Consider the following 14,792-nt stretch of genomic DNA (forward strand, 5'->3'; position numbering starts at 1 on the left):
TATTAGAATTCGCAAAGTTAGAGCAAAATCGGATTATCCATTCTCTTTCTGTGCAGTAAATTATTTTCTTTGAAAATGTTGACATTCTGTGGGGGAGGTACCAAAAGAGATGGGTCGATAGATATTGCCCATCTCCGAACTCGATCTAAGTTTGATAATAATATTACGATATACCAAGGATGCTCCCTTCGAGAGTTATGGTGCGCACCAACCAGCCAGACGGACATCGCTAGATCGACTCCAAATGTCCTGAAACGTATGTGGTCCAAAGATAAGACCTAGGCTCTAAAACCGTTATTTCGATGAGGCACGTTCTGGTCGTATCAAATGGTGTATACCCTCTGTAGCCATATGACTGGATATAAAAATGTAAAAATTATGGCATTTGACTTTGTTGGAGTTTTTTATCTCACCCTATAGATCGTCGATTTTTTAAAGAATATTTTTCAAGGAATGTATTCGATCGCCATTAGTCAGGCGGTAGAAATAATTGAAAAACGTACGAAGAGGTTATGATTTCACTATAACTCTACAAGCATGTATGGGTAAAAGTTGGGCCCCCAAACAAAAAGAGCATATGCTAGGATGGATGTCCCGTTCGGTGGCAGAAGCACAAGCGTCTATGGGTAAAAGTTGGGCCCCCAAACAAAAAGAGCCTATACTAGGATGAATTTCCCGTTTAATGGCAGGATGTAAATAATAAAACGATCACGTCCAAGGAAAATAACAGTTTTTATCACCATTATACCATGGTCAAATACCTTTCTCCTTTTCCTTCGTTGCCCATTTGAAACTCCCACTTCCCTAAAAAGGAAATAAGAACTCAATTTAAATGTTTGTTTTTTTGTTTATACACTTACATTGGTAGGTATTTTTTTTTTTTTTTTTGTTTTTATTTAAATTTTCAATTTATTTTTCTTTTTTTGTTAATTTGTCTTTGTTTCCAGTTTTTCCAATGCAACATGCTATAGTAAACTATATCATGGGAATTTTTTCTGATCTTGTTCTTTTTTTTGTGTATTTTATTTCATCTCTTTGGATCGATTGCAAATTTGGAAGGGGATATTTTGTCCCTTCATCTCACCAAAGAGTAGAGTACAATACTTAAATGTTTAACTAAAGTCTTAAAAGTAAATTATAATTTGTTTATACGCATTTGTTATATGTTGTTGAGATGACTTGGGAGAGCTTGCCCATCATCATCATGGTCATTAAATGGAAATGAATCCAAAAAAAAAAAAAGGATGATGAGCTACTACTACCCTCCTACACTATTTGTAGCTATATATATCTATTCACTTTTGTTGTTGATATTTCCAACTCCGTATATCTTTAATTTAAAAAAAAATGGGACATCATTGAAATTCCCACCCACAAAGTAGTCATCATTCATCAAAAGTTGTTACAGATAATGTGAAATAATTAATAATAATACATTTTCTTGTAATGTTTGTTGTTGTGTTTTATTATTATTATCATTTTGGATCTTCTATTCATTATCTAATAATAGGGGGTTTGTTTTTCTCTCATTTTCTTTTGTTTGGGTTTTTTCTTTCTTTCTTCTTGAGTGTTAGTAGTATAATTTGCATATGTATAGGTAAAAAAATTGGGGGGAGCAAATTTCCATCTCATTAAAAATGGGGGGAACCCTACAATGGCTTCCGTGGTTACAGATTTAGAATTACTACAACTTAAGGAATAATACGTCTGCGCTACTGTTCTGATGTTTGACAACGACACTCTTGTTCATTTTTTTACATTCATCTTTCATTCTTTCATTTTGGAAGTGAGGTTAAGAGTTAGTTTTCAGGTTCTATTTTTATAGCGTCGCAGTCCAGGGGGTCTTATGTTTGTTAGTGGTTTGGGGGGTAGGAATTACAATATTGTAGATAAATTATTTTGCAAAACGTTCAATGGTAATGACAAAATTTTATGAAAATCATAGTTTGCTGAATATAAATATTCGCGTCAAATACACTTTCACAAGGACCTATTATTTTTCTGCTGGTCCAAGGGAAAGTTTTTGTTTTATTTTATTCTATGGTTATGTTAATTTATATATAATATGTGTGTGTTGGGGGTGGGGGGTCACCACACCGACGACTCCTTAATAACGGTTGTAGCGACCACGTCCACGATTACGCGGCGTACCCTTGGCGCCAGCTGCGGCTGCACCACGTGCTGCGGGTGTGGCTTTCTTGGCGGGTGAGGCTTCAGAAGCGGCGGCTGGTGTCGAGGGTGCAGATGTCTTGGCGGGAGTTTTGGCGGGTGTCTTGGCGGCTTCTTTGACTGGCTCTGGTGCGGGTTCTGGCTCAGGTTCAGCTTCGGCTTCCTGTTCGCCACCATCTTCCTGAGCTTCTTCCTCCTGGGCTTCCATTTCTTCGCCATTTTCCTCGCCCTCACCTCCCTCTTCACCTTCACCATTTTCGTTCATCTCAACATCTTCATCGTCGCCAGTGGCCTCAGAGGGATCGTACAATTCTCCCTCGGCACCTTCGGCGGCCTCACCACCTTCCTCTTCGGTCTTTTCGGTGGTCTCACCATTGGCAGCGGCCTCAGCCTCCTCGATCTTGCGCTTCTTGCGTTCGCTTTCTTCAATGGCGGCAGCAGCACGCTTCTGGGCAATCTTGGTATCGCTGGCCTTCTCGTTGATGAACTTCAAGAAGTTGCGGTGATGGGTGACGGTGCGGGAGTGCACCTCAACGGTCTTCTCGGTGTCGAAGAATTTACCGCACAACGAACACTCGTAGCATTCGAGTTTGGTGATGAGAGCGGTACCCACTGGGCGTGTCCAGTTGTATTTGGGCAGACGGTTGTCGACTTCAGTGGGAATTTCATCACCCTCATTGAAATCCAAGATACAATCCTCGGGATCAACGGGCAAAGTAACTTCTTCTTCGCCTTCTTGGGTCTCGTTGAGTTCCTCACCCTCCTTGGTCTCATCGGCACCCTCTTCACCTTCCTTCTTTTCGGCATCCTCGCCCTCGGCTTCTTCACCTTCGGCCTCTTCTTCGCCCTCCTTCTTGGCTTCACCGCCTTCGGCAGTTTCAGTCTTCTTGGCGGCGGCCTTCTTCTTCTTCTTGGTGGGTGGGCGGACATCCTTCAACTCCTCCTCCTCGGTGAGGATGGGCAAGGTTTGACGTTTACGTTCACCAACCTTGGTGTTCTTTTCGGCAGCCTTGATCAAGTGATCAGCGGACAGCAAGTGAGAATCGTAATCGATGCGAGTGGCGAATTCCTTGTTACACTCCGAACACTTGGGATGCAAGAACTTCTTCAACTGCAAATGACCCTCTGACTTGCGATGGGCCGAGATATGGCCATGGAAGTTCAAGTCGCACATGGTACAGTAATCCAATTGGCGTTGCTTGCTCTTGCCCATACGCTTCAAGCGATCCAATTCAATGGATTTCAATTGTTCAGCAATCTTGGCCTCCTGACGAATCATGTTGGCCTTCAGGCGATAGCTTTCTTCAATACCTTCGCGCATCATCAAGTGAGTGCGTCCCTTGATGTGATTTTCAAATGAGTTGGCATCCCACATGTGTTTCTTGCACAGATGACAGTAGAACATGTCGTTGGGTACATTGGCGTAGGGAGACTCTTTGCTGCTCGGTTTGTGAAGTAAAGTTTGATTTATCCCCAACAAACGGAATGTTGAGAATGATTGGCCAGAGAAAGAAATGGGGGGTAAGAGAAGAAAATAAATTAGATTAGTGATGTTTTATTTTAAAAGAATTGGGGGGTTTGATTGATTTATGCAATTCTTCGTTTTCTTATTTCGATGATGAGAGAGAGTGACAGAAAAAGAGATGATGGGAGGATAACACATGGGTGGGTGAGTGGTAAAATATGGGGTGGTGGTAACACGCGAGCAAATATTTGATGGGGGTATATATTTAATAAAAAATAAATAAATGCAATAAAATATGATGGGAAAAAATATACATATAATGGGGTTGTCTTGGTTTTGATGGTGAGGAGAGCATAGAAACAAGTTATGAGCATTAAATTTTAAAAGTAAAATAAATTTCATATTTCTTTAAGACATCAATGAAATTTTAATTCGAGTCAAATGATCACTTCTAAAAGTTTGAAATATTCTTTAAAGGAATTTTTTTATGAGTTTTGTTTTTCAAAATTTTGAACCTATTGTGGAATCGGTAACATCGGAATCGGATGTTAATTTCGAGTTTTAGGAGCTTCATGGATATTTAAAACTTTGACCCTTTGTGGGAGAGGTATAAGAAGGAGTGAACCGATATATCCCATCTTCACAGATATTGCGTGAGTAAAAATAATGGGATGTGTTAAATATGAAGAAAATCGGATGCTTATTTTGGATAATATAATCGTTTTGTTTATTATTATTTATACCCTTTTTGGGGGAGGCACTAGAAGGAATGGTGCGATATCTACCATCTTTATACAGATCTTGAGTTGATGGAAATATTGAGATTTGCCAAGACTGAATGGAATTGTATGTTAAATTCGCGTTTTAGGAGCATCATGGACATTCCAAACGTTGACCCTTTGTAGGGGGGGTATCAGAAGGAGTGGACCGATATATCTCATCTTCACACCACCTCTTGTGTTACAAAAGTATTGTGATGTGCGAAGTTTGAAATTTGGATTTTAAGATCGTTTTAGTATTTTAAAATTTTGACCCTTTGGGAATTGTCCGATCTCTACATCATCTTTGTAACAGACTTCGTGTTGATAGAAATATTGAGATTTGCCAAGTCTGAATGGAATTGGATGTTAATTTCGCGTTTTAGGAGTTTCTTGGATGTGGGGGAGGTACCAGAAGGAATGGACCGACATTGTCCATCTCCGAACTCGATCTAAGTTTGACAATAATATTACGATGTACCAAGTTTGGACCAAATGGGTACTCCCCCTTCGAGAGTTATCGTGCGAACCAGCCAGACAGACAGACGGAGGGACATCGCTAGATCGACTCCAAATGTCCTGAAACGGATTTGGTCCAAAGAGACCTAAGGTCTTAAACCATTATTTCGAGGCACGTTTTGGCTCAAGGCATAAAAGGGGGGCAAATCGTGTTATATAGGTCCCGAGTTGGGATTGGATCGGAAGACTCCTTGGAATTGTTGCATGCACTTAATTTGTAACCAAATCAAAGTCTCCTTTCATTTCATTGTAAACAGGTAAATGTGCATTGACTAATTCTTGATTTTTTGGTTCGGAAGGCTTGGAACGTGTTTCGAGCACGATTATCGAACATTATAATTTTAAGGTCATTTTATCGAAGAGGAGGTGGAAAAAGTTTTTCGATGTTTCTTCTTAAAATTGTTAAGGAAATTTTAGAAAATGGACAGCCATTTTAAAATTCGTCTCCCTTTTCAAGGAGTATGGAATTTAGGAAAGAGACTCTAGAAGAAGTTTCCGACAGTCTATCTAAAAATTAATAAAAGTTGGTACGGAAATGTTAACAGTCGAGTACACCCCGTCGTTTCGTTTGTTTGTAGGACATGGTGCTGAAAATTTTAAAGGAAATCGTCCACCATCGACCATCGAGACAGAGGTATCAGAAAAATTTTGGACCGATTGAGGACCTGAAGTTTCATAACTTTTACATTTTCTTTCTTAAAATTGAAATTGGTATGAAATGAAATCAAATCAAGTATTCCCGTATGTTGAACGGAAACAAACCACTTTTAATTTTCTGTGGAAAAGGAGGCAGCATCAGAAGTAACTCTTTGACAGCCATTTAAAAATTCTATTAAATTTTGTCAACATTTCAGACAGAATTGTAGACCTCCCATTTTAAAGAGTACAAAATGTAAGGATATTTGGTATATTGATATTAAAAAAGGAGACTTCCTCAAAGTTTCAAAGTCAATGGGTAGGCTTTTGTTTAAATATAGGCTGTTTGAATATGAAATGCGTAATTTTTTAAATTATGGCCAAATGGAAATTGAAAATAAGTTTTATACCTCGCTGTTCACGGGAACCAAACATGGAAAATTCCATTAAAAAGACCACAGAATTTGTGAACAAGAAATAAAAATGTAGGTGGAAATACGTTTGTTATTTCCCGTGGGCACAAATACGAAATGCATATTTCAAGTTATGGCCAAATGGAAATTGAAATCAAATTTTTTTATTTTCTGTCTTCGGGAATTGAACTTGGAAAATTCCATTAAAAATGTCACCGAATTTGGGGGGACAAAATATAATAATGGGCTCAAGAATTTTATTAAGATGAAACCTTCCTTTGGACACAAATTTCTTGAAACAGAAAAAGTTACAATGGAATTCCGATTTGCAAAAACAAAAAAAATATTTCAAAGAATATTTCAAACTTGTTGTTTGTCATTATATCTGAAAATTGTTAATTGCTATATTATAAAGCAAAAAAGAAAAAATTAATATAGGACCCCATAATAAAAATAAAATATAAATTGAGATCACAAACAAAAAAATTCGTTAGAGATCTCAAAATATAAATATGTATACATGATGAATATGAATATGTATATCCAAATAAAATATGAAACTTAAAAATTAAATGTTTGAGAATATTAATACAAAAAGTAATACAAATAAAAATACAAGAATAAAGGGGGAGAATTGCAAAAAACGATGGAAGAAATAATATTTCAACACACTTGAAGTGTGTACGACCCCTGCCCGCCCCCTAAACAACACCATATTTGAGAAGAACAAACACAAACAACAACAACTAAAACACCGTCGTCACCATCCAAACACAAGAGACAGAAGAACTCTTGAAGAACTGTGGATTGGGGTTCCAGGTGCAATTGGCTGCTGTATAAACTTCCTTGTGCTGTTACTCATCAGGTCCCGCCATATAGGTTAACCACAAAAAAATCCCTAATTATTATTTTTGTAATATGAAAAGTTTATAAAGAAATAAATAACGAAACTAATCATGTTGTATATATATTCTTTTATATGGTACATATAAAAATGTTAAATATTCTTTTTGTTTTGTCTTTTCTATAAACACAACAAAATATTTTCCACAAGAAAAATATTTGAAAAATTATTAAGTGTTTTTGGTTGATTGATTGAAGATTACATTTAAAATTTGTTGGTTTTGTGGTTTGAAAAAAGTCTTTTGTTATGGGCTTACCTCTCAGTTTTCTTATCGCCAGAAGCGGAATCCTTCTTTTTATTGTTGGCATTTTTAGCCAAAAGTTTCTTTGCACGATCGAAAGCATTCTGCTTACGAATACCGCCAGCGCCGGGCTTTGCAGCTGATTTAGCACCAGCACCAGCACGGTTTTGGAAACTTCCTTGACCACGACGATTGTTTAAACGATTGCCGCCAACACCACCACGATTGGCCATCTGATGGTTTTATTAAAAATTGAAGAAGAAAATGTTTTTTGTTTTGTTTCGTTTGGTTTTTTGGGTTTTTATTTTCAACACAGTTTTCGTTTTCATTTTTGTAAATAGGAAATAAATGATAATTTTGAAAGATCATCATCATTTCATCATTCAGAGCACATTATTTTGACGACAGTTATTTTGTGGTCATTCAATTCAATTTTATACACATTTTTATTAAAGGTTTTCAAAAAAAGATAGGCCAGTTTGGATTTTGTTGTTGCACAGAAGAGCGTGGTGGTTTGGGGTGTTATGGATGGAAAGATGTCATATATATATAGTTCACATTTTTATATATTTCATTTCGTGATGTGGCATGGCAATCAGTTTGAAAATTTCAAGGCATTTGTTGTTGGTTGTGGTGTGGCAACAATGCATTTGGTGGTTTGGTTTCAAATGTTTCAAGTGTTCATTATTATCATTTTAAAACAAAAATAAATTAATTAAATAAAAAATTTTCAAAAGTTTAAAAAAATATTATTTTTTGTTTGTTGTTGTTGTTGTAGAAAAACCCAAACACAATTGTGTTCAAATATTCGTTTTTTTTTGTTTAGTTTTTTGTTATTGTTGCACAGATTAGTGGCAGACAAACGACATGTTGCAGAATGAGTTGTTGGCACCAGAGAGAGTAGTCGGATATTTATTTACACATACCACGCACACACACACACATACAAAAAGGAATCGTGGTGTCGGAATCATCACAAGGCGTCCAGAATTTGTATCGATTTTGGTGGTGTTTCAGTTATTGTTTTTTTTTTTTCGAATGGCGAGCGTTGTGTTGCATTTTCAATTGTCGTATTTTTTCAGTATTCAGTTTTTTTAGAATACAATTCATTATTTAAATTCAGTTCGAGAGTTGGGTGTGTTTGAATTTTTTTTTGTTGTACATTGTGTTTCAGAGGCAGGATAGAAATGTAAGAGAAAAAAGGAGTTGGTGATGTGCGCACAACAACAAATAATATTTCCAACATTTTTTTTAAAAAACAAATTTCCATTTTTATGTGTGAAAAAAAAATAAAGAGAAAATATTTTTTAAAAAAATTGCGCATTCAAAAAGGGTTGACAACGGCGACAACAACAATTAAAATTGTTTTTTTTTTTTTTTTTCAAATTTAAAACACACCGCAACATCAGGAGTCATGAATTGTTTTACAATTGCATTGCGACATTGGCAACAACAACGACGATCAGATCGATATCATTCAAACAATGCATTGAAATGCAAGCAAATCAATCCAGCAATCGAATCGTAATCAGTGATGGCGGATATGGAATGCATCATTATTGGCATCATCATTCATTATTATCACACATGGTATTTGTGGTTTTTTATATTGGCATTACCACCGATGTTGAAGAAGACCAAGGAGTGGTGGTTGGTAGTTGATGAATGTGTGGCAGAAGGAGCAATCGATCAGGCATTATTGTTTGTTTGTTTTCAAATCCAAAGACCAAAGTTTTCAAAGTTTTATCAATGTGTATGTGTGTGTGTATTTTGAAGAAGAAGGGGCACGGAACGAAACCCGTTTTTTTACACACACGGATCAGATCAATATCATTTTTGTATTGGTAATTTTTATATGGAAAGGGAGAGAGAAAATAAAATAAAATTTTTAATTAGAATGGTTGGAAATACTCCAAAAACAATTATTATCATTTTTTATAACAATATTATAGTAGAAGTAGTAGTAGTTTTGCTTGAAAATTTGTAGATTTCTTATTTTTTATGAAAAAAAATATTTGGGTAGCAATTTAATTACTAAAATCAACAAATATAATGTAGTAGAGAGTACTTTATAATAAAGACTAAAGAGAGAGAAATACAGAAGTTATCATTAACATTATTATGTAAATATTACACATATTATAAAAGTAAAAAAGGTTTATTTCGTTGGTTGGTGGGACTGTTGATATTTGTTTTGGTAACACAAAAAATATATAGAGGTTGTTTGACCTAAATCGTAGTTAACAACAACAGTGGATATAAGTTGCAAGGTAAGTTAAGTTTACAAATTTTATAAAATCAGGATATTATTGTTGTTTGGTTTTTTTGTTATCGTTTCAATTAGTTTTTTTATCGTTGGTATTATACTTTAAAAATAACATAAATATAGTTTTTAAATAAAGCTTTGAAAACTAAAAAAATAAACTCACACTAGTCAGTGATTAGCAACAAGGAAAATAAAAATATGTAAAATACAAACAAATAAAATTCGATAAAAAATACTATATTTATAAATATAAGACGCAAAACAGCAGCAGCAATATTACTGTGGTTTCTCCAAAAATATTTTTTAATAAAATTTAATCTCGAGAAGGTTTAATTAAAACGTAGATGCAATCTGAAAGGTCCATAGAGCTGATCAGTTGATATACGTATTTTTTTCAAAAAGTGATATAATATAGTGGGTTTTTGACACCTGCTGTGTCATAGAAGAAACCAGTTTCCCTCTAATGTTGCTTTCCAATGCCCTCTACCTATTTACTTATGCAAAAGGTTGATATTTATTCCAGAAATAGTTGCAGGTGATGCCCTATGTATCTCTACCCTTTTACTTTTCTTTAGATTAAAAATTTTCTTTTTATAGAAATGAATGCTCTTGAATTCTCTACTCAAGAAAATAAAAAGATATGTGATTTATAAAAAATAATCAACAGTGCCTTGAGGAGATTATTTACCTAATTTCAATACGAATATACCTTAATAAGGAAGAAGTCCTTTCACATGTTTGGTAAGCCAAAAGGGATCAACATTTACAATTGTGTGGCAGTTGTGCCTTTCTGTGGAATACAATGGGACCAAGGTTTTTCTTCTAGTCCTCAGTGGTCTTTTTAAGCTTTTACATTTTTGTATATGGTATTTAATTCCTTGAATAGGAACAACTACTTTCAATAGTTGCTTAGATTTGCCAAATTACAATGGCCAACACAGTACATGACGGGCACAATTATAAAATACCAATAAGGGCATTTTTATCCTTGTAAATGGCACACTCTTGATTTTTTGATAAATTCATTGCAGGAGTTCATTATTTTAACACTTTTTTTGTTAAATAGAAACGATTTTACTATTGACGCCTTAAATGGGCAACAACTTTGACATACAAGCCATAAATTTGCGCCAAAATTACAAGGGCCAAGCGCACAAGTCTCTTTGGCACTTTGAAACAATATTAAGAACATTTTTCTCCTTCTTAGTGGCTGAGTATACATGAAATAACATAATGTACTATTTTTTTAATAATTATTTGTACAAATTAATTATTTTTACAAGTTTCTTGCTAAAATACATACGATTTATTTATGCTGACAAAGAAAACTCAGGTGATGCCCTCTCACCATTAGATGGAGTAATGTCAAATGTCATCGTACGGTTTGGAGTTGCCAACTTAGAAGTATTTCATTTATGTGGCGTTACTTTGAGAGTGGGGAAAGGAAAGCATAACAAGTATGAGCAAACCATATAATATTTTGCGGTTAAAAACAAATTTGATGGAAATTATGTTGGTTGATTGTGTTTTTTTTTACCAATGACTAATCACTGGGGGAATTTTTGCTTGTTTGCTTTAATGGTTTTGGGAGTCAAACATGTCATTGGCGGAAAAGAAGTCACCATGAAGAGCATGACAAGAATTATTGAAGGAGTATACAGAAAGGAGCACAAGTCATGTCAAGAAAATCCCTTGAAGAAGACATATATGAATAAAACAATATAACAAAAAAGAAGAGCAATGGAGAGAGCATAGTAATTTGAAATAATAAAATAGTTTTTTCAATCACGTTTTCTTAAGAAAAATCGTATGAATTATTGCATGTTTATTTAAAAAAAACACTTAAGAAAATAGAATGCACCTATAACCTCATTCAAAGTTGAATGAAAGATAACATACAAAGACCATAAAATCCGTATTGGAAGACTTTAAATGAGAGAAAACAAAGCAAATTTTTAATGAACTTTGTTAAATGAAATCACGGCATTTAATTTGGGGATCATTGCCTTTTGCTGTGCGATAATAAAAAAACATGAATTGCCGGCCGGCTGGTCGGTCGATCTGCGTCTCTTCTTTGAGGTCAATGACATTTAAAAAAAAATGAAGTCACGTAGGCATCATACCTAATCCAAAGTTTTGTTTAATACAACATCAGAGTGTACACAAAAAACGTTAAATACGTGACGGAAATAGGGTATAACTATAATATGGAAAAGGGGTGGGAATTCTCATAAGTGGAGATAGAGAAGCACCAACACCAAAAAAGGGTGCCCTTGTTGTTAGGCCACAACAAAATTGCTGCTGCAGCTGCAAAGGAAATAACTACTCTGTTTCCCTATAATATTCAATTATCTCAACTTAAATATAATAAAAAAAATACATATTACTTATAGTAGTGGTAATAAAAATCATATACATACCGGTCCAGAACGTTGAGCACCGCGATTCATGTTTCCGCCACGGGGCATATCCAACAAGGAAGGTGGATTTTGATTGCGGAACAAATTGTTCAGCAAATTATTGGCCAAATTGATGGCTTGGGCATTCATTTGGCCACCGCCGCCGCCACCACCGCCTTGGCGCATATTACCGCCACCAAAGCCGCCGCCAGAATTTTGGTTCTCCCAAGGAGACATCATGTTGTTGCCACCGCCCATACCGCGATTGCCACCCATGGGGCCGTAGTTGTTACCACCGCCAAAGTTGCGATTGTTACGATTTTGATTGCGGAATGCCATTGTGTTTTTGTTTTGGTTATTGGTGGCTGTTTTAGCGCTAAAAGTACAAAAAATTGCAACATTTAAATATACAGTTCTTAAAATAAAAATAAGGACAAATCACAAATCTATGTAAACAAAAGCAACATAGCAAAGCGCCAACCTACCTGGGACACATAATAGTTGTTCAAATTAATTTAAAAATGCAAGGATTTACTTAATTTAATTTAGTTTTATGGACAATTTGGATTGTTTGTGGGAGGATGAGGGGGTGTTTTTGGTTGATGTAGATATGGATTTCAATAAATTTACTACAAACACAAAGCTGAAAATAAACAAAAAAAAAAAAACAAAGCGCACAACAAAGCACACGCACACAAAAAACAAACAAATTAAAATTTTGCATAAATTTTTTTAACAAATTATATTGGCCAAATAGTTAATAAAAACTTAAAAATAAGCGAAATGCAGAAATTTTTTTCTTACTTTTTCTATTTGTCTCTACACTAAATATTAACTACTTTAAAATACAACACTGTAATGCGCGCTATTGACAGACAAGAGAGAGCGCCCGCCAACTGATGTATACCAGAGCAAAGATGTTAAACAACTGACGTTGACGGCAACTTTCTCATGCTGTGTTAAAACGAGTGACGTATAAAAAAAAATGAGGGTTGGTTTGGTGGTTAGTTTTTTCAATTACACATTTTATAGGGGTTGCATCAAAAGGAAACAAGAAATGGTGGTTGATTCATTTTTTTCTTCCTACTTCTAAATTATATGTAATACTTAACACAATTCCACGAAGTCAGGTGAAATCATGAAAGTAACTAAATTGCCCTTTTGTTTTGGGGAGAGCCAGCAATAAAACAATCAAAGAGAACCGGTTAGCGGCAAACAAAAGATCATTAACACCGGCATTCTCTCTTGCATTTGGCGCGGTGGGGCATTAACACACAAAAACACGAACGAAAAAACTTGACAAGCAAGAATATGAGGAGCAAAAGAGCCGTAAATAAAAGGTAGAGAAATGAATAGAAGTTTATGGAAAAACAAAATGGCGCGAGCGTGTATACCACACCAAACACATATTTAGCATAATGAATGGAAGCCAAAAAACACGCTGACGTGCATACAGTCATTTTACACAACAGATACATAAATATGCCGGCCGGTGCTTGGCTCTCCAACAGAAAAACTACAAGTCACAGACATTAAAAGTTGTTGTCATATGGATAACTGTTAATCAAATCTTACAAGGTTTACTGCTAGCTTGCTGTCGCTTAAGCCCCAGTGTTTTTTACATACTGAAATCTATGTGTGTACTGTACCCCCCGACAAAGATACACACACATAAAAGAATACAATGCGCACCGCCAATAACGACCCCATTTTTCTCAAGCCTACACATGTCATGCCAGACGGCAATGGCAGAAAAAATGTGCAAGCAAGGAATTGAGGGGGAAGGAAATGTGATCAATGGATAGATACACAAAGAAAACCTCAAAGATTTGCAAAAAAGGAATACCAGTTATGAAAATTTTAACTTTATTATATAACGAAAAAATTAGTTAACTTAGAATTTCTAAATACAATATTAATTTAATGTAATACTAAACAGAAAAAAGTAATTTCACCATGCACAGACATACACACACACAAATACATTACAGAAATGACTCATTTTTTACTTGCAAAATTCTTTTTTCGCACAAAGAAACCACATTTTTCACATATTTCTAGCAAAAGAATATTAAACATACCTTGATTAAAATGACCGGAAAACCGTTTTGCTTTTTAAAGTATTCACTTGAAGTTATTGTTTAATGCAAAAAACTTGCTTGAAAAATTCACTTTTTCAGAAAACCCAAAATGGCTGCTTTTCCTTTATTTTTTTCACTTATATTTTACTGAGAGATAAGAGTGAAGCGCAGCCCGAAAACACAACTTCACTTGACGAACGACAAACAATTACTCGTGAAGTGTCAAAGTGTCGGCTGGATTTTTTGGGTTTTTGTGAATGAGACGCCAACACGAAGTGCTTTCAACGGCGTTCATTTCATGGTACAGTGTTGTATGTGAAGTAGGTTTCGTTGTGTTAGTGTTGCCAACAACATGTCAATAGGAGTGGAATTTATACTTTGATGAAGGCGTACTTTTTTGACATCAGTGGTTATTTAAGTAATTTTAGAAAACTTTTGTTAATATTATTTATAATATTTTGGCAAAACGGAAACATAACATACATTTGATAACACATCTATTGTGTTTATGCAATTGTAGACAGAACTTAATAAATGCTATAAGCTCACGTTTACACAAGGAAAACCAAACAACATGGACTAAATTATTGTTCTATAAAATATTGAATTGAAAAATGTAATGTTGTATATCTTTATTTGAATTGAGACTATCTTGAAATAATAGTACTACGATATTTCCTATATAACATTCGTTTACGGAAATTTTTAAAATACGTAAATTAATTAAATTTGCTTGTTAAATAACGACGAAAATAATGTAGATGTATTTTAACATTATTAAGGATTTCCTATTTCCCTCTCACCAAAAAGGAACCAAAAAAAATGCTCAAAAACGGTGTAGCAAAAATTGGAAAAATAAGTATTCATTTACTTTACAACTATTTAGCATGAAATAATTCAATTTTAGGTAATTTTTTTATTTTTTCATTGAAAAAATGAAG

General features: G+C 34.9%; 1 protein-coding gene across 3 annotated transcripts; it reads right to left on the reverse strand.

The window, feature by feature from the left end:
• Positions 1-871: 871 nt before the first annotated feature.
• On the reverse strand, positions 872-14,074 carry LOC101900625 (zinc finger protein on ecdysone puffs). Of its 3 annotated transcripts, none has more exons than XM_059119450.1 (5): positions 13,852-14,074; positions 12,256-12,413; positions 11,792-12,146; positions 7,121-7,338; positions 872-3,608 (listed from the first exon to the last, which is right to left on the reverse strand). In XM_059119450.1, the coding sequence occupies exons 2-5, from the start codon at positions 12,264-12,266 to the stop codon at positions 2,108-2,110; spliced, it is 2,085 nt and encodes a 694-aa protein (XP_058975433.1). In that variant the 5' UTR covers positions 12,267-12,413; positions 13,852-14,074; the 3' UTR covers positions 872-2,107. The 3 variants fall into 3 exon arrangements, with proteins under 3 accessions (XP_058975433.1, XP_058975434.1, XP_058975435.1); XM_059119451.1 differs by lacking the exon at positions 13,852-14,074 and adding an exon at positions 12,575-12,685; XM_059119452.1 differs by lacking the exon at positions 12,256-12,413.
• Positions 14,075-14,792: the final 718 nt, after the last annotated feature.

This window comes from Musca domestica, unplaced genomic scaffold, assembly GCF_030504385.1.
Source record: "Musca domestica strain aabys unplaced genomic scaffold, Musca_domestica.polishedcontigs.V.1.1 15, whole genome shotgun sequence".
In the NCBI taxonomy this organism is placed as follows: Eukaryota; Metazoa; Arthropoda; class Insecta; order Diptera; family Muscidae; genus Musca; species Musca domestica.